This window comes from Arachis ipaensis, chromosome B4, assembly GCF_059453495.1.
Source record: "Arachis ipaensis isolate K30076 ecotype BB chromosome B4, ASM5945349v1, whole genome shotgun sequence".
Lineage (NCBI taxonomy): Eukaryota > Viridiplantae > Streptophyta > Magnoliopsida > Fabales > Fabaceae > Arachis > Arachis ipaensis.
This window is the reverse complement of record NC_142439.1, coordinates 4614661-4639910: the sequence shown is the minus strand read 5'-3', so window position 1 is coordinate 4639910 and position 25250 is coordinate 4614661. Positions and strand designations below refer to the sequence as shown.

General features: G+C 32.1%; 2 protein-coding genes, 1 long non-coding RNA gene and 1 pseudogene across 7 annotated transcripts; 2 read left to right on the top strand and 2 right to left on the bottom strand.

Annotated features, from left to right (window-relative positions):
* Positions 1-5220: 5220 nt before the first annotated feature.
* LOC107635862 (F-box protein At2g17036-like) lies at positions 5221-6554 on the top strand (annotated as a pseudogene).
* Positions 6555-7754: 1200 nt separating this feature from the next.
* Positions 7755-8565, bottom strand: LOC148566523 (uncharacterized). Its single transcript, XR_015880797.1, has 3 exons — positions 8509-8565; positions 8070-8145; positions 7755-7961 (listed from the first exon to the last, which is right to left on the bottom strand). It is a non-coding gene; the product is annotated as an uncharacterized LOC148566523 (long non-coding RNA).
* Positions 8566-9913: 1348 nt separating this feature from the next.
* Positions 9914-13518, top strand: LOC107638515 (uncharacterized). 2 transcript variants are annotated; one of them, XR_015881079.1, is made up of 8 exons: positions 9914-10360; positions 10810-10982; positions 11576-11669; positions 11924-12034; positions 12146-12235; positions 12767-12852; positions 13033-13093; positions 13201-13518. XR_015881079.1 is itself a non-coding variant. In XM_088485177.1 (8 exons), exons 1-8 carry the CDS (start codon positions 10010-10012, stop codon positions 13305-13307), a joined length of 1077 nt encoding a protein of 358 aa, XP_088341303.1. In that variant the 5' UTR covers positions 9919-10009; the 3' UTR covers positions 13308-13518. The 2 variants fall into 2 exon arrangements, 1 of the variants encoding a protein (XP_088341303.1); XM_088485177.1 differs by having other exon boundaries at positions 9919-10360; positions 11924-12035; positions 12147-12235; positions 13029-13093.
* Positions 13519-13591: 73 nt separating this feature from the next.
* Positions 13592-18873, bottom strand: ARF1 (auxin response factor 1). Of its 4 annotated transcripts, none has more exons than XM_016341829.3 (14): positions 18673-18873; positions 18468-18545; positions 17977-18092; positions 17558-17653; positions 17416-17472; positions 17108-17260; positions 16922-17006; positions 16673-16763; positions 16377-16541; positions 16023-16142; positions 15691-15932; positions 15141-15622; positions 14375-14565; positions 13592-14286 (listed from the first exon to the last, which is right to left on the bottom strand). In XM_016341829.3, the coding sequence occupies exons 2-14, from the start codon at positions 18508-18510 to the stop codon at positions 14097-14099; spliced, it is 2031 nt and encodes a 676-aa protein (XP_016197315.1). In that variant the 5' UTR covers positions 18511-18545; positions 18673-18873; the 3' UTR covers positions 13592-14096. The 4 variants fall into 4 exon arrangements, with proteins under 4 accessions (XP_016197315.1, XP_016197316.1, XP_016197317.1 ...); XM_016341830.3 differs by having other exon boundaries at positions 13592-14268; XM_016341831.3 differs by having other exon boundaries at positions 15141-15604; positions 18673-18854.
* Between the last annotated feature and the right edge of the window lie 6377 nt (positions 18874-25250).

Below are 25250 nucleotides of genomic sequence, written 5' to 3'. Positions count from 1 at the left end.
TTACTTTGATATATTTAATTATTTTAATGACTGATTATTTAATTTAATATATATAAATATACACAGTTAATTTAGTAATTCATTTTTAATATACAAAGAATATTGTTGGTAAAAGTGCATCATTTAGTTGGTGGGGAAGGTACATTGGATCACATGATGAAAAATAGTATATGAAATTTATTATTCCATCTTTTGAGGGACCTAAATTAGAAATGTGAACTTGGAACTTGGAAGTTAATTTGGTCGGGTAATATTAGGTAGACAAAAAAAATAGTCAAAAATTGTCTTATTTAATATTAATTAATTATCGCAATAATTAATGAATGTTAAATAAGGTAAATTATAGCTGTTTTTGACTAATTTTCTTTAGTTACCAAATATTTCTGAATTTGAATTTAGTCTTAGATTAACGATCAAATTTCAAAAACTAAAAGGAAAAAAACAGTTACAACTTGGCTTAATTTATGGTGTAAATGTGTAATATGGTATTATTCTAGTAATTATTTTGAGTTGTTGAGAAGGTATTATTTTGTTTTATACATACAAAAAAAATTGTTAACATAAGTAATATATTTATTTTATCCAAATAAATAATTAATCTATATCTTTTAAGATTAATTTGACTAAAAATTTTATATATTTCAGTTGAACTCAAAATCGTATACAAAACTTATCCTTAAAATTTGAGAGTACGTAGTTCATTAATTATGATGTTTTAATTCTCTACTAAATTATTTATCTATTTTCCTACCATATGTATTTTCCTACCATATGTTTGTGGTTCTTATTCAATCAAGATGTGGAAAAAGAGAGCATTAAATTCGTGTTCTATTTTCTGAAAAAAAAAATAAAAAAATAAAAAATAAATAAGTCTATAATTTTTTTAATTTAAAAATATATAAATTTATGGCTAATTGAAAATACAAAAATATCTCATATTTTAAAATATAAAATATTTAAATTTTTTTATTATTCAAAATATATAAAAATAAATTAGTCTCCCAAAATAATTTATATGTTTTGCATTTTAAAAAAATAAATGATATTTTTATATTTTTAATTAATCGATAATTTATTTAAGTTGAGAGACTTAACCTAACATATGCACCATGGTCGGGGAAAAAGTGTTAAACTTTTGTGACAAGCTAAGACCAAATTTTAGCTTTATTGTAAGCGTACAAAATATATTTGCCAGTCCAAGAATATTATTGATCTTTAGGCACAGTATTTTTCTATCATCTTTATGCAAAGTTTGTGGCAGTCCCAAGTAATTTATTCTCCTTTCTTTTTTGACATCAAATAATTCATTCTTATTTTGTGTACCATTCTGATTTTGCTTTTCTTTTATAGCAAAGTGTGACAATGACAAAGTAATAGAATCAATTCAATCCTTCATAGCCATGAAAGTTCAAGATTGCATGCCTTCGACATCACAAGTGTGAAAATAATGACTTTTTTACATAATAATTGGACTCTTGTATATATATTTTTCTTCTTATATTTAAAAAACTATAAAAATGATTAAAAAAAAGTTAAAGATATAGAAATCATTTTTTAAATAAATGTCATGTTGATGTATTACACAATTGTGGATTAAAAAGATGTAATACTAATATATGACTAACATATTTCTGTGATATAAAGACAAAAAAAATATTTTAGTGGAAATAAAAAGGGAGTACAACTTTAATTAATTCTTTCTCACAAAAATATTATTATTTATGTTAAAATGTTTAAATTCATTAATTTTTTCTTTCATTTTTTCACTTCCACTTAAAAAGATTTTATTCTTTATTAAATTGCATGCTCTTATATACGCAGAAATCACACTATGAGAACCATTTCATAGCATATACATCTATGGCTCTTTCAAATAAACCCACAATATTATACCAAAAAGATTGGTTATAAAGATATATTGATTACGGATTATCTCTGCCACTTAATTATTTAGTATTCAATCAAAATATAGTTTGTGGTGACCCTATTATATTAAATCGAATAAATTTAATTTTAAAAGTTAGTTTATATAGCAAAAATTACCTCTCATTTATAAATACTATATAAAAAATTATATCATAGTTCCATGTGAGACCTATAATAAAAGTATATACAATATGATTAAGTTGCGTTGGAATATAATGATACACAATGAACACCAATATAATTATGTGGTATATGGTAATGTTGTAGGAATTGATATGCAATTGTCTTATATCACACTTATTGTGTGAAAATTATATAATAATATATAGGATAAAATATAATTTTTGTGTTTTAATGTTTGTAATTTTTTTTAAAGTATTCCAAACGTTTAGTTTTATCTAGTTTTATCTTTAGTATTTTTAATTTATGCCAAAATTACTCTCGAACATTATGTAAAATTTTAGGAACAAAATAAAAACCTATCGTAAATAATTTTGACATAAATAAAAAACATTAAAAATAAAATTGAATAAATAAAAAATATTATAAACAAAATCGAGTGAAATTAAAAGTTAGGGATATTTTAAAAAAATCATAAATATTTCTAACCCTAATGCATGTTACACACGATGTATTTGGGAGAGAAAAGGACAAATAGGTCTTTAACTTTTTGGTTTATGGATATTTAAGTCTCTGAAGATTTGAAAATATATTTAAGTTTCTGACATTTTCAAAATTTAGACATATTGATTCTTGAATCTTGAGTTTAATTTATCTTATTTTAAAAATTGTCTCACATGTACATCCGTATATCGGCCAAATTAGGATCACGGACATATATTTGATTTTTCTATTAGGTCTGACAGACCCAAGTGAACAAAAAGATCAATGTATCTAAATTTTGAGAAAATTAAAAATTTAAATGTATTTTTAAATTTTCAAAAACTTAAACCTTTATAGACCAAAAGATCAAAGACCTATTTTTTTTTTTTGTATTAGGGGTGACAAATGAGATTGGTTGTTGCTTTACATCATGGTAATTGGCACTGTCTTTTCCATTAAGGATAGAGAAACATTGAAGTGTAAGGACAGCTACAACAAGATAAAGAGATTATTGTTGTTATAAGGCAGGTGAACCTAAACATTTTCATATTGTCTCTGTCCCTTGTGATGTTGATTCTCATACATGCATGTATAATTTGGTTATATTTTAATGCACATCATGTATAATTTGGTTATTTTTTTTATTACTTAACTTGTGTTTATGTGAGTAAATTTGTATTATTTTTACCAAAAGTTTTTATGTACTTAAATATCGGACCATATTAATTATCATACATTAACAAAATAATAATATTAGGTATATACTAAAATTAATTATTAATTTTAATGTACTAATATATTTAGATAATTTTTTAATATTTGAATAATTTTGTTCATCGAAACTCATCTTTTATAAATATGACGTTAACTTTATTTTTTCATAAGTAAATTTATCAATTTTTTAAATATTCATAAATAAAAAAAAGTAGTTTATTCAATTTTTTTAAACTTTAAAAAGGGTCTCAAGATAAATAGTACCAAAACTAAAAGTGATGCCCAAAATGAAAGTCAATATAAATAAATAAATGTACAGGCCATGGAATATTGATGCATATTACATCATTCATATTTCATAATCATAAAATAGTCATAATAAAAATTATTATCCATACAGTGCTACAATTTGATTGGTTTTAAAACAATTAGGTGGAATTGACTTCAGGCTATTGAAAGCAACACTTTTATTTGGTACTAGTAAGTAAATATTTTGTACTAATATGCAGAACTATATATTTATTTCTTTTAATTATTTAAATATATTATTATTATTATTATTATTATTATTATTATTATCTACAAATTATTGATTATTATTTGCCTATTCCCATTTCCTAATGACTAATATTTTAGTACTCTAGTCATTTATTATTGACCACATTTCAAACGGTAGCTAAATGCATTTTGCCACACCTTTGCGCGTAGTAAAGAGAAAACGTGACATTGTGATTTTTTTGTTATAGATGGAATCTCCTAATCCTATAAGTTTGTGACTAATTTATCGCGAATTTAAGTTCTATTTAAAGGTTTGTGGGTGACCAATAAATTATTGTGTGTATAAGATAAGATTCGAATTTATAGTACTTACTTAAATGGGTGAATAAGTTCATCATTCGACTAATCTAAGTTTGTTACGGGACATTGTGATTGGTTGGTGGTTCACACACGTTATGCCCAAAGAAAAATGTAATCTCGCGAATTGAGATAACATCACTTATATAAAATAAACCTTAAAATATAAATTTTAAAATACAAAATATACATTAAAAATAAGTTAAATGATATATGTATTTATACACAAATTTATAATAGATAATTTCATAACTAATTTTTTATGTAAACGTAATACTTTTATTATAAAAATTATTATCATGTTATATATATTTCGTCCTTATTATCAAAATTTTCTGAATCCATCGCTGGTATGAGTATTCATTTTATATTTTATTATTTTAGTAAAATTTTTACTTCTAATTTTGTCTAATTGTTTCTAATTTATTTTAGTCACCTTTTTTCTTTCGGCTAATTTTTTATATAGAAAAAAATTGTGTGTAATTCATTATTATGAATAATTAGTGTGTTTTTTTTTAATATGGATTAATTTTTTTAATTTTAAGTAATAAATCGAACCCTCAAATTTAGGGAAATAGAGAGGGTCAGATTTTATAGGATTACAAATCTGAGGGTCAGATTTGTATATTCAAAAAAATTTAAAATAAAAAACTTAAATCTGACCCTCAAATTTGCATTTAAAAAAAAATTTAAAACCACAATTAGACCACAAATCTGACCCTTAAATTTGTGGTATCCATATAAATAAAAAACACACAAACTTTTTACCTTATTTAAAAACATCTGCTTTTACCCCATATTAAAAATACATAGCGTTTTTCTTCCATGTATTTCAATGAAAAATGTTGTTTTATAGAAATCATATTATCCCAATACTTTCTCTATTTAAATCAATGTTGTGAGAAAAACCAGCGCAAGAAAACCCTCCTAATCTTCGCTTCGAATTCAATATGTTGTATTTGTTTTGGTGAATTGTTGTTTTGCTGTTATTGATTCAAAATAAAAACATTGCCACAATTCTGCATTGAATTTCCTAGATGTCTTTATATGATTTGGTTGAATTATGCTTATGATTCTTATATAAATTATAACCCATTGCAAAAGCTCTTCCGTCTTCTTTGCCTTAACTAATTATCCTTTCACATTCTCTCTTGATCTCCCTCTTCTTAGTCTTCTATATTATATTTACATATCCTTACAGCTTCTTCAACCAACACTTTCAACATGGACGAGATTAATCGATGGGCAGACATTGATGAAGATTTGTTGAAAGAAATTTCAAAACGGTTCCATGCCTACCATGATTACATCCAACTTCGATTTGTTTGCAAACAGTGGCGCTTGAAACTTCCAAAGATTCCCAATGAAAACAAAATTCCGTGGTTATTGTTACCTGACGAAACCGTCAAGAATCATTCTGACGAAGACAAGGAGATTCATCATCTCATGCAATTAGGCGTTGCAGATGATGAAACTCTTGATACTTGCGCCCTTGAAGAGAAAAACATTTACCATATCATGCTGCCAGAAATGCAGTCCTACGACAAGTTAATTCGCGGTTCTTGTCATGGATGGTTAATTGTCGTATCCATATCCGATGGCACTATCCAAATGTTAAATCCATTTACAAATCGTAGATTGGATCTTCCTCCAATCTCAACTTTACCCGATGTAATTGATTACCAGCCTGATAATCATGGGAATGAATACACACTGTTGGATTATGATGACGTTACGATGACCGAGGAAAGAGATGAAGTTCATAGATTGCATGTTGTTAAGGTTATTATAAACTCATCTCCTGAGTATGACATTGAAAATTTTGTGGCGGTGGTGATATTCGGACCTTATTACCGGAGGCTGGCCTTTTACAAGCCTGGCAATATGAGATGGGTAGAATTTTCAGGGCTAGAATTTTCGAGAGATGAGTGGTTCATGACATAATATTTTTCCAAGAAAAGATATATGCCGTAAACTATTACGGGCAGCTATACGAATTTGATACAAAGACAAGATCAGGGCTTAAGGGAGGAATCCATGAAAGCAGACCTCCATCTGAAATTCCCCTAGGCCCTGTCAAGTCTAAATATCTTATCGGGTGCGCCAATGGAAGCTTATTGATGTTGGTAAGACACACAGGGAGAAAAGGCGAAGAATTTGAAACTCTTAAATTCGATATCTATGAGTTAAAAAGAAACAGAAAAGAATGGTCAACGATAGATAATTTAGGTAACTCCATACTAGTGATTGGATTTAATTCTTCTGTTCAAATTCCTGTGCCTTCTCTAAGCAAAGGAAATCAGATTTGGTTTACAGATAACCAAATAGATCTGCAATCATCATTTTACCGTCCGGTTGCTCAAGATATCGGCATCTTCGATTTGGACTATGGAAATTTCCAGAGAGTATTGCCAGAAGTGAAGTTCTTTTGTCCTCCTCTTCGGTTGTTACTCTAATTCATACTCCTTAAGCTTTTGTCATTTTTTTTTAAAGATAAATGTTATTTTATTAATATAAAAGTGTTTCCATAAGGAAGGACAAAAGAATTGGACATTTTCATTTATCATCAACTGTGACTGAAAGACTAAGAGTTTAGAAAAGAGTAAAGTAAGAGTAAAGAAAATTAGCAGCATCTATCAGGTATCGCTCACGAGTTTATGCACTAAATTGCTGGCTTCTTTCACTATCTCTGGTGCTGAGCTTATTACATTCTCAAAAACACACCGAATTGAGGAGGGTCTTTTGTCTACTGTCGAATTGAGCTGCTGCCTAGGATAAGACTCGTTGCCACCAATTGAAAAATGTCTCTTCTTCTCTCATCCATAGGTCAGAGATTATTAAGCTTAACCTCCATATTATTGAAGACAGGGGGCATTGAAACAAAGCATGAGAAATTAATTCGGTCTTCAACATGCATCTCTCATCCATAGGTCATGGATTATTAAGCTTAACCTCCATATTATTGAAGACAGGGGGCATTAGAACAAAGCATAAGAAATTGATTCAGTCTTCAACATGCATCTTGGACAAGTAGCAGGAGTGGATGCGAACCGACTGTAAACTTGTTGCAACACCGGAAGCTTTTCATAAAGACTTTTCTATAGAAAAACCTTAATTTTATGAGATAATTTCAACTTAAGCTTTTGTCATTGTACTTTAATCTTTTTATTCTTTCATATTTCAAGTCTTTTAATTTGTTATATATCCTTGAATATTAGTTCTTCCAATTCTCCCTGTATGGTGAATACATGTTTCCAAATTATTATTTAATTTTTACCATTGCTAGAATCATCGGTAAAAATACGTGAACGATCTGTTAAAAAGTGTCTCTAATTAAAAATGAAGGGAAAACAAAAGCCTACATCATTATTGGTGTAAAATGAAAATGATGTATAATATTACATGAATTATTGTATTCTCACAAATACAGTCAATTATTGATGAAAATGTACAGTATTGCTGTCTAAAATACAATACACCCCACAGTTAGAGGGTTGTAATCACTACCATAATGGAAAAGTGACTCGTTTCAGGCCAATGAATCACTTTAACATTTTCATCAGAACAATAATGCAGATGACTGAAACTAACCATAGAAAGTTTCATAGCAGCATAGCAGACACAAGAAAGAAGAAACTATGTTGTTTATCGTCATGATCATCAATTGATCATAACAATTATAGTTATGTAAGACATTATTTGAATCTTTAGGTTAAATGAAAAGTAGCACTTATGGCATACACCAGATGTATAAGAAAAGAAGTTAACTTCACACGCTTTACAGGGATCTCTCACTTCTTGGAGCTAATTGTCATGCAGCACTGCATGCATGATATATGGTACTGTTTACACTGAGAGTTAACCTTTAAGTCATTAACCAAAGAAATGAAACAATCATAAGCATGGTTCTTCACTTTGTATAGTAATTGCTTAAGAAAACATGATCAGAATAAGAATGAAGCAACTCTTACCTTTAAGCGCAAGCCCCTTCTGATACAATGCCTCTGCTAACTGGTCACGAGTTGTTTCCATCTTTTTCCTGATATCCTACAGAAGAGAGATTGGAATATCATGGTACGCTGTGACTTGTGAGAGTAGAAATTTCATTTTTCAGCATATAGGGGACATGAATGACAACATAACAAAATGGTAACAATATTTTTCACCCAACTTTTACATTAAAATAATTTCTAGTTAAATCCCTGGTGCTATATTTTTAAGGTTTGTGGACAGTTTCATAGACCAATAACAACCAGGCTTTGTTGTCACCAATCTTGCATTTTCTGTTAGGTCTGACAGACCCAAATGAACAAAAAGATTGATGTATCTAGATTTTGAAAAAGTTAAAAACTTAAATGTATTTTTAAATTCTCAAAAACTTAAATATCTATAAACCAAAAGATCATGTACCTATTTATCCTTTATTCGAATTTGGGGTGACAAGTGAGATTGGTTGTTGCTTTACATCATGGTAATTGGCAGTGTAGAGAAACATTGAAGTGCAAGAACAGCTACAACAAGATAAAGAGATTATTGTTGTTATAAGGCAGGTGAACCTAAACATTTTCATATTGTCTCTGTCCCTTGTCATGTTGATTCTCATACATGCATGTATAATTTGGTTATGGGAAAGTATGAGGAGCCAATGGAATATTATAGAGGTTTAGGAAATATTAGAGATATAATCATTAGTGTTACCCTTTCCTATTAGCTGAAGCTTTTGAGATGAGTGGTATCATGTACGGTATTAGAATGCTAGATCCGAAAGGTCAAGAGTTTGATCTTTGGTGAACCCCAAAATTAGTTTTAAGCTTTTGAGAAGATGTTTTAATGCACATCATGTATAATTTGGTGATATTTTAACCCCAAATTGGTTATATTTTAATGCACATCATGTATAATTTGGTTATTTTTTTATTACTTAGCTTGTGTTTATGTGAGTAAATTTGTATTATTTTTACCAAAAGTTTTTATTTACTTAAATATCGGACCATATTAATTATCATACATTAACAAAATAATAATATTAGGTATATACTAAAATTAATTATTAATTTTAATGTATTAATATATTTAGATAATTTTTTAATGTTTGGATAATTTTATTCACCGAAACTCATCTTTTATAAATATAACGTTAATTTTATTTTTTCATAAATAAATTTATCAATTTCTTAATCATTCGTAAATAAAAAAAAAAAAAGTAGTTTATTCAATTTTTTTAAACTTTAATAAGGGTCTAAAGATAAATAGTACCAAAACTAAAAGTGATGCCCAAAATGAAAGTCAATAAACGGAAAATTGTCTCGGTTGTTCCGGAATCATTTAATATAAATAAATGTACACGCCATGGAATATTGATGCATATTACATCATTCATGTTTCATAATCATAAAATAGTCATAATAAAAATTATTATCCATACAGTGCTACAATTTGATTGGTTTTAAAACAATTAGGTGGAATTGACTTCAGGCTATTGAAAGCAACACTTTTATTTGGTACTAGTAAGTAAATATTTTGTACTAATATACAAAACTATATATTTATTTCTTTTATTATTGACAACATTTCAAACTGTAGCTAAATGCATTTTGCCACACCTTTGCGAGTAGTAAAGAGAAAACGTGACATTGTGATTTTTTTTTGTTATAGATAGAATCTCCTAATGTTATAAGTTTGTGATTAATTTGTCGCAAATCTAAATTCTAATAAGATAAGATAAGATTACTCTATGTATAAGATAAGATTCGAACTTCTAATACTTACTTAAATGGTCGAGTAAGTTTTTTCACTCGATTAATCTAAGTTCGTTACGGATGATTGGTTGGTGGTTCACACACGTTATGCCAAAAAAAAATGTAATCTCGGGAATTGAGATAACATCAAAGACTTAAAAAATTGGTTTTTGATGAAGATGGGATTGGGAACAATCGTTCATCTCAGCTCCATCACTCTCTGCATGCACCACACTCAAACTCAAATTCAGTTTCAACGTTTTGGGTTCCCTTATTCTAAGTCCAAAAACTTGTTACCCTCACTATCCACTACTTCAAGTTGGGGTATTAAGCTAAAGTCAAAAACTTTATCTTTATCTTTGTCTTTGATGGCTAGTGCTACCCATTTTCAGGTCTCGGCAGAAGATGGTTCTGTTCCCAGTCAAGAATTGGGGTCTTCCCCTTCTCATGCAATTGGACAACACGACCTTCTCATCGTTGGTCCTGGTGTTCTTGGTCGTTTGGTTGCTCAGAAATGGCGTCAGGTGCTCTTTTTCTTTCCTTTTCATGTCTCTTGTCTATTTTGATGTACTTTTATTTGTAGCTATGATGTTGGTGTATTTGATAATTGTCTCATCACAGAAAATATATAATACTGAGAGTTAGAGACGGAGACAGTGACAGAAATCTAGACAAAGACACATATATTACATAAAAATTGTGTCTTTGCCTTTGTTTTTGTCTTTGTTCCGCTGTTCCTGATTTTGGGGTGGACAGAAAATTGATATACTTTATACCGGGACAGAAACATTTGACATGTACATGTTTCTATGTTTGTGTTTTCTTCCAATGTCTTTGTATTTCTGTCTTTAAACAATTGTCAAGCAAGGCTTATGTGAAAAATGTAGCCCAGATTCGAAGATTTGAATTTTGATCCTTGTTATCAATATGCTTCTATGGATATGTGTTTGTAACTTTGTATTGACCGAAGCAGGAATATCCGGGTTGTCAAGTTTTTGGACAAACTGTAACTACTAATCATCATGAAGAATTGATTAAATTGGGTATTAGTCCCTCTTTGAAGTGGACAAAAGAAGACTACAAATTCCCTTATGTGATTTTCTGTGCTCCACCTTACCAATCTGCAGACTACCCTGGTGATCTAAGGTGAGCAATTTCAGAGTTGATTAGCATGAAATATTGAGCACCTTTGTGAATTAAGTCCCTTTTTGTCAACAATCTTCTGCTATGTAGGGTGTTCTTACTCCCTAGAATCACAAGGCTTTAATGTTTCTGTTGACTATATATATATAAGAAATACAGATAAGTATTTTAGATGCGAAAATTGCTTCTTTGAGGATTATATTGTTTTGCTAGATTTCTTGTATAAATATTAAAGCTTTGCACTTTCAAACTTCGTTCACAAGGATTATTGGAAAACATGCCATTATGGAAACTTAATTTACGTGGGAAACATGCTTGCATAAAATGGTGCTGAATTATGTGAGAAGTCTCAAGCCTTCAACTGTTACACTTGATTTCCCTCCCTGATTTTATGTTATAACTTGCAAAAAAGCAACAATTATTGTGGGTCATGCATGATTACTCTTGTTCTTCTTCAGAGTTTGACAACGGCCTCGAATGTGATACTTATGTATATCCTTCATAAAAAACATAAACATACTTAAAATAGAAGGAAACTAAATCAGTTTACAAGGTGTATTTCCGAACTGACGTGTTGTGAACTGTCAACCAATCAGGCAAGCTGCTTTGTGCTGGAACGGCGAAGGTGCTTTTCTGTTTACATCAAGTTCTGCTCCTTATGATTGTAACAACAATGGCTTTTGTGATGAGGTAGGAAACATTGTTTTGCTGCTTGTTTTTTGTTTTTCTTGTCATATTTGAATCAATGATATTGATATTGTTTACATATCACATCTACAAGTTTGAATCTGTTTGTGGTTGCTTCATTTGTGCAACTGTGCATCACTTTTTTCCTTGTTATCTTCGGATTTATATAATTATAGAATCATGCTTCAGCATCTTCTGGTGTATGAATGATGGTGCCAAAGTGTCTTGTTCCCAAGGTTTGATTTACTTCTTTGTAGGATACTCCGGTTGTGCCATTTGGGAGGAGCCCCAGGACCGACGTCCTTCTTAAAGCTGAAAATGTTGTGCTGGAGTTCGGCGGCTCTGTCGTAAGGCTGTCCGGACTTTATATATCCTTTTCAGTTTTCGGTATTCTATTTGCTCTGATCTCAAAGATCATTTTCGTCTCGGTGGTTTTCTCTTCTATGTTTACACTTGATGTCTACCTTGACCTTTAAAACAAAGAAGATAGAGGCGCACACGTTTATTGGTTAGAGAAGGGGATTGTCGAATCTCGACCTGACCACATCCTGAATCTTATACATTATGAGGTCAGAATGTCATTGCATCATCTTATTATACTTGGTAGATTATCGAAGCTCCATATTATTTGGCTTTAGCAGCTCAAGTGTTGAGATTATTCCACTATGTTCTTTCTCTTATGTCCTTTGTATACTTGAGTATTTTGTTTCCTAGTTGTATTTTCTCAAACCATAACAAACAACAACAACAAAGCCTTGTCCCACTAAGTGGGGTCGGCTACATGAATCAAACGATGCCATTGTGCTCTGTCATGTATCATGTCTACTGAGAGACCGTTTACATGTAGATCTCGTTTGACCACCTCATGGATGGTCTTCTTAGGTCTTCCTCTGCCTTTCGCCCTTTGTCCATCTTCCATCTCATCCACCCTCCTGACTGGATGTTCTATCGGTCTTCTTTTCACATATCCAAACCACCTGAGACGCGATTCAACTATCTTTTATAAAGTTGCTTTTTTCCTTTCCATGTTTCCATATATTGGCTGTCATTTTGAAAAGATGAGTATTTTGTTTTGAAAAATGTGTCGGCATGGAAACCAGGATGCAGCTTCCCTTTCGGTTACAATCTTGAAGAAGAAATGTCGCAGAAGGATTTTCTTGGGTTGTGATAACCACCCTTTATCCAGGTTACAAAGCTTCCCTTTACTTTGAGACTATGTAAAATGTTATTCATTTGATAATTTGCTTTGCTTTCAAGTTTCACATATTTGTTCATCATTTTCACAAGTGTTAATTGTTTCCATCATTTCCTGTTTAATCATATTTCTTGGAAGACTCTCACACCTTTTCTACATCATGGCAGGCAGGAAGTGATGGATCTAGTCAACCAAAGTGGGAAATTTAGTAAAAGATTTGAGAAATTCACAGGTAAAGACTTGTTTGATTTTGAAAACAGTTGAGATTGAAAATCAAAAGTAATTGATGAATCATAATCACAATTTATCTTGGTTTACCTTTTTTTTTTCTTTCGGTAGGAACCGATGATCCTCTAGGTAAGAGATTAAACAACTCGAGAACGCGCGCCGAGCTAGGGTGGGAGCCCAAGTACACTAGCTTTGCGCATTTTCTTGAGACCCTCTGAATGATTATAACTGCTGAGTATCTTAATTTGTGTTGAAACCAACTTGTTCTATTGTGGCTAAAGTGCTGAGGTTTATAGTATTTTTTTTTTATCCCACATTCTTGTACAGAAAGGATCATCATCATTCACCAGTTGTTAAATGGCCTCAATTTCATTGTGGGCAATAATATATTTATACATTCATACCCATAATATACCGTTTTAAAATACAATTCATCAATTTTGAAATAATGATAGAAAGAAAACGGAAGGCAAAAGCATGTAAACATACCATGTGAAGATACTACCAATTATCTGATCTGAGATAATTCAAATGAAAATTTCGCTTGTTATACATACATTAAATAGTATTCGAAGATTACAGAAGGTTATATACAGAAATGACATACAATACATCGAGATAACTACTCAAGAACCAGAAAAGAAAACCAAAGCATGTGTATTAAGATACTCGATCACAGACTGATTTCTTAATGCTCGGGGGGCATTCAAAACTGAATAAGCTAGGAACATGAACCATTGGCATAAACTAAGCCACGGAAGAAGCAGAGTGCCCAAAAATACCAGAAGCCTATCTTTCCAGGCAGATCAAACAGCGGTATCAAACCAGTCTTCTGCTTGGAAGTGTTGATGCTGCCATGCCGCTTGGGATAAACAGAGTAAACCAGTAGTGGCTCCTATAGTCCATGATGAAGTGCTTGTCAAGTTCATCTAATTTCTCTCGCGTTACACTTCCATTCTGATGTTTATTGTAATATAGCGATGAGTTTTGTTTTTCTACTAGAAGTACTAGCAACCAGGCCCCACAACGGATGACTGATCCTCTGGATTAACACCTGCTTCAGCATCCAGTTTGCTTGGTTTAACCACTTCATTAATTGGAAGTCCAATTTTCGGTGAAAGTTTCTTCACCTCTTCTACTGTGTAGATGAAAATTTTCCTCACGACACTACAGAACTCACTGCAGTAAATTAGCAAGCTAGAGTTTAACATAGACATATGAATACCCTAATAATATGTAACAAAAATATGATTCTATGTAAAAAGCTAGCACCAATGGATCTTACAGCCATGGATCATCTCCAACCATCATCATGTCATCTTCATTATCAGTGTAGACAACCTGCCACTTCTTTTCAGATCCACAGAGCTCACCCTTGATGTCAAACATCTCTTCCAATTTCCAAAGCAGATCCTCATATCCATCAAACCTTGTCAAGTCCACAGCCCTTCCAACAGCCATACCTTGCATGTGAACCTGGAATGATATTAGAATTTTATCAAAAAGAATCTCATTAAACAAGTTGAGGCAGGCACCACCATCTTGTAAAAAAGGAGGAAGTTAACCCTCTTTGCAAGTTCTAGGAAGAAAAAAAAAAAGACGAACCTCTAGATTGAATTGAATCATCCAAAAAGCAGAAGCTTTATAACAATCTTATTGTAGCATTTATGAATAAGTACCTAAGAGAATATTCAACTACCGATAATATGTGGATTCCATTTAAAATATTTTGGTTAGTTGAACCATTTATCATGATTCTGAACGGACTAGGAATGAAGTTTTATTGCGTATCAATGTCAAAAACTTTCAATCCAATCTCATGTATGTATTCATTGTGTCGAATGCTGTCAATCAACGCAGAATCATTCTAAAAAATATATCAGAAGCTACAAATCATCAGACAATTCTGTATGATTAAGACATTCAAATAATTAACCTACAGCTAACTAAAGAAGTGCATAGGGAAAATGTCAAGAATATTCAAGGATTCTAAATGGAAAGCGAATAAATGCATCTTACACCAACATTAAGTACAAGTTATGCTATCTAACCTTTGTGCAGCTTCTTATTTGCCTGCTTTGTGACTCCTGGGGAGACCGCAGGCATGATTTTTCAGCATCACAACTTGCAGAAGGAATATCCGATTGATTAACATTTGATGGTTCAGACTGCTGATCAGACTCACCATCCAAAGATGGAACAGACCTATCATCACCCACCCTTCCTGACAAGATGACAGTTGGCAAACTTTCTTCTGCATGAGCATTGTCAAGTAACTGAATTCCAAAGAGTCTACAGCCATTTCCAGTGCCTTGTCTCTTTTCAGCAGATTCTTTAAGTGCTATAGGTGAAAATGATTCTGTAGAGTTTTCCATCCTATTAGACCAATATATGGACTTGTTGGGTGCAGAGATATTCCCGCCAAAACCAAGAAATTTGGCTGCATTAGAATTGAATTTAGGTGATGGATAGAGGTCTCGGCCATGTTCGCGATAGGAGAAAGATGGAGATTCAACTGGTGGTTTCCATACACCTGGTGCAAAGATAAGAATGTGTGCAAAAGAATAACATTTGCTTGAATAAAGTGTAAGAGCAAGATACCTTGCATTGATGAATCAGGCATTGGTGAAGGCAGGATGGGAGGCCGCGATCTCTTTGTTCTTTGGGCTGGCTGGGAGTTTGCTGGGGTGGTAGATACAAGTGGCTCCAATTCCCATGGAGAAACTCTATCAGGACGCAAAATTGACGATGGTTCATCCCATTGAACCTTCAACGATCGCCACTCAGAATCAGCCCAAACTGATGATGTGCTATCTCCAACGCCAACAATTGTCCCACTGAACCTGTATTCACAAGATAGGAATGTTTATCAGACAGGATGACGTGTTAAACTTAAAATAAAATAAAAAAGGTAAAGCAACTAGCTTGTGCACCTTCTTTCAGGAACCTCATCACCTTCAAATCTCATTTTGAATCTCATACCAACTGAGAGTTTATGATTTCGAGCTTCAAGATATTTATTGATACTCACAATAAACTCCGACCGGCTTGTTCTGAGATAAACTTTGATAATCAGCAGAGCTTATAGTCGTTAAAGTAATAGACAAGAAATAAAATTATCATCCCTATCCCTATCATATATAAAATAAAAATTTTAAATTTTAAAAACTATAAATTAAAAGATGGTACACCAATCTCTCTGAAAAAATGACAAACTGAAAACACCAACATCAAGAATTAAAAGCATACTACAACAAATAATAACTTCGTAGCGCTAAATACAAGACCTGGGTTTGTAAAATACTGAAAACAGTGTTCCGGTGGCAATGGCGTGAGATGCAGTAGCCAGAACACCGAGATGCATGCTGTGACTGGATATAACCGAAGATGGCATGTTGTTTTGCTGTCTCATGAGCCTCCTAACTCCTACTCGGAGCTCTCCATTTTCACCCCTAGAGTAATTCATGGAACAAAAACCAACCACAATGACTAAAACAACAAAATTAAATGAAAACTGCAAGCTATTTTTGTCTTGCTCCTTCAGAAAGAAACAGCACTTCCCCTATTAAAATAAACAACTTGCCTTAAGAATATAAATGCATCACCAGCCACTAATTTTTTGGAACTGACGAAGACACTCCAACCAGTTGTCAGTAAGTGGCGTCTTGGTTGCCCTGCAAATTAGTTTGTGCATTCAGGAACATAACAGACTGAGTGAACATCAAATATCAAATTATACAGATCAACAAAATGATAGATGAGTGTCAAAGACCACACCCATTTATATATGCTTTCAAATAAGGAAATATGAAAACTATAAACCACTTAATACCTCGAAAAATATGCCGAAAATGCCATTCATTCCCATGCAAATCAGTTGCAACCAATTCTTGCCATGGTGGCTGCTGAGACATATCCTGAACAAAATATGGAAATTATGAGGAGGCTAAATATGATCATAATAAAGAACTTTTATGTTTACTTTTTTGTTTTTAAAAAAAGGTTGAAAGATGCAAACCAGTGGTGGCAGACAATCATCCGCATGTCTTCGAAGAACAGAGAAACCTCCATGGGTGCTGGTGTCAGAAGCGGTAAGTGTCTTGCAAAATGAATGGACTGTACACCTTGGTGGCTCAGGCAGAGGATCATCAGGGCTTACCACCTCACTTTGCTAAACCACAACAGAAAGAGAGGGGGGAAAAAAAAGGAGAGAACCCAAAACAAAATACATCATAATAGGAAAGGGACTTGAGAAATAGAATCAAAATAACCAAAAAGATTTAACTATAAAAGTAATATCAAATAAAGAATAAGAGAGGAACTAACATCTGCTTCAGGAAGCAAAGTTATCTGTGCATATACTTCATCGGTTTCAGGTTCAGCCTACAAGCATGATGAATTGATAAGTGAATGACGATCATTATATAACTTGACCAATTTCCAAATGAAAAGGAAAAGTGCAACTCACCCGAAGATGAACATTGACCACTTTACATAGTATCTTAGATGGAAGATTAAAGGAAGGCATTTGCTGCTCTAAACCTTGATTCATAGATGCCTCGAGCTATATAATAATAAACGGCACAGGTAAGAGACTAAAAGAATTCTATAATAAAATAATGGGAACTGAACTTAACAATACCACAAAATCCATGTAATCAATAAAAAATTGGCATGAATTATAGCTCAAGATTAGTCATTCTTCAAAATGAATAAACATAGCTGATAGCTCAGCCTAGTCAACATCAATAAAATCTTCAAGGACTGATAAAAGAACAACTAAGCTACAGCATCCAAGACTTCAGCTAAAGCAAGACTTAGAAAAGCACAAACATCTCACTGGAATTGAAGCAGGATATTAATAATTCAAGGCCATGCAACCTTTACCTGTTCCATATGACCTTGTGGAAAGTAATAAACCCTTTCCCCTTCACGAGGAAGAGTGACAAGAGGTCCAGCACAGGCATGCCACAGTTCCTTGTATAAAGCATCATTGGTTGCCCCTGTAAAAGGATGAATAAACAACAAAAGGGATTTTGAACTTTTTTTTTGCTTCCAGATTTGTTTTCCCTTAAAAAGAAATTTAGAAACAATGCAGAGCCGCTGAGTTAAAAGTCCCTTTTTTAATCCGATTATATCACTGAAATTCAGCTGCAGCTCAACCTGGCAGTTCTAACTAGTGATGTGTGCTACTTCTTTCTTGGTCAGAAATCCAGAAATTACAATCCCAGTTAAACAGAAACGCATTCGAAATCCACCACAGTAAGCATATTGGGGATACCGAGGTAGGCTTGAAAGTAATTTGCATTTGTAATTACGTTTGAGTAAATATAGAATTAACGGAAACTGCGCAAAAGGGGGAAAAAAAAAAGTCAAACCTGCATGAATTGTAGTAGATGACTGAATCTGATTTGAAGCCATATGTTGAAGAAGTTCGTAAGTGGTGTGCTAGTTTGCTGGAGAGGAAAAGAAGAGAAAATGAAAGGAAAATAGAGAAGTGAAGAGAGAGAGTAGATCCAGGTGAGAGAGAGAAGAGAAATGAAATCAGAATGAGAATCGAAGAAAAATGGGGAAAAAGCGTACCTAGTAGAATTGAGAGTAGGCTAGGGTTTGGGAAAGGAAGGGGGAAAGAAGAGCAGAAGAGTGTAGATCGAATTAGATCGCTGATAAGGTCGTGTTTGGTTGAAGCCGACAAGACCCACTCTGTTCCCTTTCGCTGCTGCTACTGCCTCGATTCTTTCACCTATTTCCTTATTTCTATTTCTGTAATAATATCATTTTTTTTTTCTTTTTTTTTTCCTGTATTTTATTTTAGTAGAATTAAAGACATGTTGGAGCGAGTTTAGGAGAAAAGACCATTTTCTTAAGTTATTTTTTTCAAAAATAACTTAAGAAAAATATAACTAAAATATTATATAAAAATCTTTTATTTATTAATTATATTTGAATATAATTATATAAAAATATTATTTATTTATTTATTACGTTAAAAAAAAGTTTTTTTAAGAAAAATTTTTTTTTTAAAAATATAAATTATAACTTCTCAAAAAAATATTTTTTTTTTAATAATTTTATTTTTATTGTTAGAAATTTATTAAATACGCTAAAAAATAAAAAAAAAATTTTATTAATCTTTTTTATCAATTTAATAACACCTAAACAAACACTTAATATTAAGAAAAAATGATAAATAAGTCACTAACCTTTTTTTTGCAGACATTTTCGTCCTAAGGATTAGAAAATATATTCATGTTTCTGATCCTTCCAACAAATTTATTCATCTGTTGAAGTGACTCCGTTGGATCCGACGAAAAAGTCTGACGTAACTTCCGTTGCATTAACCTGGCCGTTATGGGAGCACACGTGGCATGTAACTTTTTAAACAGGACATATTAGTCCTCCCACACCAAAACGACGCCGTTTCACCAAAACCCCTCCATACACATTGTAATCCCTTTATGCAATATCCATAACACTCATATCACACTCAAAGAATTACTGAAAACTCTAAGAAAAAAAACAATCAAACTCGTTCCTCTCTGTTTCTCCCTCCAAAAATTAGACTACGTAGAAGAGCAATTGTTGCGGTGTGAAGTCAGTGTCGGATGCGGTGAAGAAGGTTGCATTGAGGTCGTGGTTGCTGTCTTCGTTAGAAGGTAAGATCGCCTTGCTTAGCGATGAAGTTTTTGTTATTCATCTGTGAACTAATTTTGAAAGCATTCTGTGTGCATGTTGATAGTGTGGGTAAAAATGGTGTACTGAAGTGTAAAAATCGTTTTTAAAATGTCGTGTGTCGGATTTGAAGGAAGGATTGTGTTAGGGCAAAGGTGTTTCATTCATAAATTTTGTTTCTGATTTTGGAGAGCCGTTGGTGTTTGAAATGTGACTATATTATCTGTTGTGTGTATAGTTGGTTGAACTTATACATAGTTATTCATGGATTAATTTCAAATGATTGATGTATTTGTGGTGTCAATTTTTTATCATGGAGGTAATTTTGTCAGAGCAAGTGATGGATCCCTGGTGTATCAAAATGAAAAGGTAAAAAGATTCCCTGAAATGGACCTGGACTTTGTGAATTTTGGAGATCTGGTAATATTATTTAAGGGTTTGGGATACCAGTCATACAAGGCAGTATACTGGTATGATCCAACAAGAACCAAGAGACAGCTAAGTATACTTTGACTACTTTGTCGATGATCCCGAAGTTGTTAATAATGCTGGCAAGGACAGTGATGGCACAGTGGACATAGATGATATTTTAGGGGAACTTAAGACATCCTCCTCCTCAGATGATGGGTATGAGATCACGGAGGATGTGTTATATAAACTTCCACCAGTTAAATTTAAAAGTGATAATACTGAAACTGACAGTAGTAAGAAATTATTGGTGGCAAGAGAAAAAAGTCTAAAAGGTAAAAAGAAGATAGTGACCTGGAAGAAGTCAGTTGCAAATAACTCAGAAAAAAATCTGGTATTTGAGGATAAATTCTAATACAAATACAGTTCCACATAGTTGCTTTACTTACCTTATGAAATGGACACCCTATAAATAATCTGTTAGGGTTGCTGCTGAAGGGTATTTACAAATTTGATTAATTAATATTATTAATATTAATAAACGGTTACTAACCGTTTAGTACCATTTGGTTGAAGGGACACAACCTTTTAAAGGTTGTGTATGTTCAAAATATTGTATCTATTGGTAATAGAAAAGACACAACTATTTGCATACGTAACTAATCATAATTGCTACGTGCAATATGTATAAATAAGTCATTGTCCACTATTTTAGAAAAAGAAGTACTAAGTGTACATTTTAATCAACTATTAAGAAATTTTCTTTGTTCAAGAGAGTTGAGAATTTTTTACTATTGCTAATTAAGAAATTCTTAGGTTTCATTGTGTTCTGGGAGAATATTGTCATCAACCCTATAGCAACTAAGTGTGGGGAAAAATATCTCTCTAAAGAAAGCGATCTAATCGTGCCTTAAAACCACTACACAAATATAAGATTTTGTCATCTTCTCATACTAATTTACCCAACAATTTTAGAGAGATATTTCTTGAAGATGGCACAAGATCAAAATACTACGTTCAAGGTCATGAATCAAGAGTTTGTCAAATTAGATCGCTTTGATGGAACGAACTTCAACCGTTGGAAAGACAAGATGATGTTTCTTCTTTCAGTTCTCAATCTTGTATATGTGATTGACCCAAAGACTACATCAATTGCCGATGCCGCTGAAAATTCCACACTGGAAGAGAAAGAAAAGATTGTTCAATTGAAAAAGAAACGTGATGAAGATACTTTTGCATGTCGAGGTCATATTCTCAATACTTTATCCGACCGACTCTATGATCTCTACATGTCAATTCAATCACCATTAGAGATTTGGAAATCTTTGGAAGAAAAGTACAATACCGAACGACAAGGAACAGATAAGTTTATTATGATGAAATATTTTGAATTTATTATGAATGATACTATGCCTGTCATGGATCAAATTCATGAATTACAAATCCTTGTAAGTAGACTTCGTGATCTATAAGTGGTGATCCCTGAATCATTACAAGTTGGAGCAATTATTTCAAAATTGCCTTCATCTTGGAATGGTTATAGGAAGAAACTTTTACATCTTGGTGAGAACTTCACAATTGAGAAATTACTAAGGCATAAACGTATAGAGGAGGAAACTCGAAAACGTGATGCTGTGTATCTTTCTTAAAGTTCTAAAGTGAATCATATTGGTGAAAACAACACCAATAAGAAGATAGAAAAGAAAGTTCTCTAAAGATTCAAAGCAAGACAAGAAGAGACAAAGAGAGTGTTATCATTGTCCCAAGAAAGGACACTATATCAAAGAATGTAGACTTCTGAAAAAGAAAGCACCAAATACCAACTTAGTGGAAGAGAAGGATCTAATTACTATGGTTGTAGAAAAAGTACAAAACATGCATATTGGCATGGTTACAGAAGTTAACATAGCAACACAAGGAAAATCACTTGAATGGTGCTTAGATTCAGGGGTTACTGTTCACGTTTGCAATGATCGCAACCAATTCAAAACATATGAAGAAGTGAACAATAGAGAGGTTTTAATGGGCAATGACAACTCGGCCAAAATTTGTGGTCAAGGAACTGTGGAATTGAATTTTACATCTGGAAAGAAATTAAGTTTAATAAATGTACTTCATGTTCCAGATTTGAGAAAAATTTAGTTTCTGTGAGTCTCTTGTGTAAGAAGGGATTCAAAGTTGTAATGAAATCCAATAAAGTGATCTTGCTTAAGAATAATGTATTCGTAGGAAAAGTATATTGTACTGAAGGTATGTTTAAACTTAGTATTAATAAAGTGAATGTTTCATTGTATGTTGTTGATTCTTGTGATTTATGGCATAGTAGATTAGCACACTTAAATTACAAATCAATTGAATATATGCAAAAGAATAACTATATTGATCTTAGTAACAAGGATTTTAATAAGAAATGTGATATTTGCATACAATCCAAAATTACTAAGAAATATTTTCCTAAAGTTGAAAGAAATACACATTTATTGGAGTTGATTCATAGTGATATTTGTGAACTAAATGGCAATATTACTAGAGGAGAAAAAATATATTTTATAACTTTTATGGATGATTGTTCTAGATTTACTTATGTGTATTTGATTAGAAATAAAGATGAAACTTTTGAAATGTTTAAGAAATATAAAATGGAAGTAGAAAATATGCATAATAAGAAAATAAAAGTTCTTCGTAGTAATCGAGGTGGAGAATATTTTTCTAATGAATTTGATCACTTTTGTGAATTACATGGTATTGTGCATGAATCTTCCGCTCCATATACTCTGCAACAAAATGGTTTGGCAGAAAGGAAAAAACGTACCTTAGTGGATATGGTTAATTCAATGTTACTAAATGCAAAATTGCCTTACAATTTGTGGGGTGAAGCATTATTGACATCATGTCATATCCATAATAGGATACCATCAAGACATAGAAAGGTTTCTCCTTATGAAATTTAGAAAGGAAGGAAACATAATTTAAATTATCTTAAAGTGTGGGGGTATTTAGCCTTTTATTGAGTTCCTGATCAAAAGAGAACCAAATTGGGGCCAAGAGCCATAAAAGACACTTTTATAGGATATGCTCAAAATTCTAAAGCATATAGAATATTAGACTTAGTGTCTAATGTAGTTGTTGAATCAAGAGAAGTAGAATTTATTGAAAATAAATTTATCAATGATTCAACGTCTAATTCAGAGTATCCCCAAAATGATACTAATATTTCACAAGAAATAAATAATCAAAATAATAAACGTCTAAGCGACAAAGAATTGATTGAACCAAGGAAGAGTTTGAGAGTAAAAAAAGAAAAGGACTTGGGTCCAGATTTTATTTCTTCTCAGGCTATCACCCTTTTGGTAGAAGGAATTAGGAATTCTGTAACAAACAAGATTCCTATTGTTATGAACATAGAAGGTAATCCTCAAACATTCAAAGAGGCTATAGCTTCAAGGAATTATGCTTTTTGGAAAGAAGCAATAAATGATGAAATGGACTCAATATTATCTAACAATACTTGGGTCTTGGTTGATTTGCCTCCAGGATCAAAGTATAACATTGATGGTTCATTACAAACCTTTAAAGCAAGGTTAGTGGCCAAGGGGTTTAGACAACAAGAAGGTCTAGACTATTTTGATACCTACGCACCTATGGCAAGAATGACTTCTATTAGGGCTCTTATAGCATTAGCATCCATACATAAGCTTCACATACATCAAATGGATGTTAAAACGGTTTTTTTAAATGGAGATCTTAATGAAGAAATTTATATGGAGTAACCGGAAGGCTATGTGCTACCCGGAAATGAAAAGAAAGTTTGCAAATTAATTAAGCCTTTGTATGGGCTAAAACAAGCGCCTAAACAATGGCATGAGAAGTTTGATTCAGTGGTGTTATCAAATGGCTTCTCACATAATAGTGCGGATAAATGTATTTACTTAAAATTTACTAAATATTATGGAGTAATCATTTGTTTATATGTTGATGATATGTTAATCATCAGAACAAATTTAGAAGGAATTCGTATAACGAAGGAGTATCTAACTTCTAAATTCAAGATGAAGGATTTGAATGAAGTTGATACAATATTAGGTATAAAGGTGCATAAGAATGAAGTTGGCTTTACTTTAAGTCAATCTCATTATATCAAAAAGGTATTGGAAAAGTTTGATCATCTCACAATTAAAGAATCCAATACGCCGTATGATCCTAATCTTAAATTAGAAGGAAACATGGGAAGACCTATAGCACAATTAGAATATGCTAGTGTTATAGGAAGTTTAATGTATGCAATGCATTGTACTAGACCTGATATATAATTTGCTGTGTGCAAATTATCAAGGTTTACAGGAAAGCCTAGCAATCAACATTGGAAAGCTATAACAAGAATTCTTGGTTATCTCAAGAAAATCATAAACTTGGGATTACATTATAGTGATTATCCCGCAGTTTTAGAAGGTTATTCCAACACAAGTTGGATTACAAATCTTAGTGACAACAAATCCACTTCAGGATAGATTTTCACCATAGGTGGTGGAGTAATAAGTTGGGCCTCAAAGAAACAAACATGTATTACACATTCTACTATGGAGGCTGAGTTTATAGCTTTATCAGCCGCAGGTAAAGAAGCGAAATGGTTAAGAAATTTGTTATATGATATAAAGCTGTGGCCACAGCAGACGACAGCCATTTCAATCTTCTGTGATAGTGAATCAACCATGTCTCAAGCATATAATAAGGTTTATATTAGAAAGTCTAGACATATAAGTTTGAGACATGAGTTTGTGAGGCAACTAATAGATGATGGTGTAATTACCATTACTTATGTAAGATCTCAAGGACATTTAGCAGACCCTTTGACTAAAGGTTTGTCAAGGGATAAAATCAAAGAAACTACTGCTAAAATGGGATTAAAACCTGATGGGAACCCAACCTTATCCTAGTAGACCACTAGTTTCAAAGTTTAATGGGTAATAACAAGTTATTTAGCAATTGGAGCACTAAGGTATAGGATTTAGTGCTATTTATAATAAATTAGGAGGGTGAGTTTAAACTCTTAATGGAATGATAATATTATCTATCAAAAGATT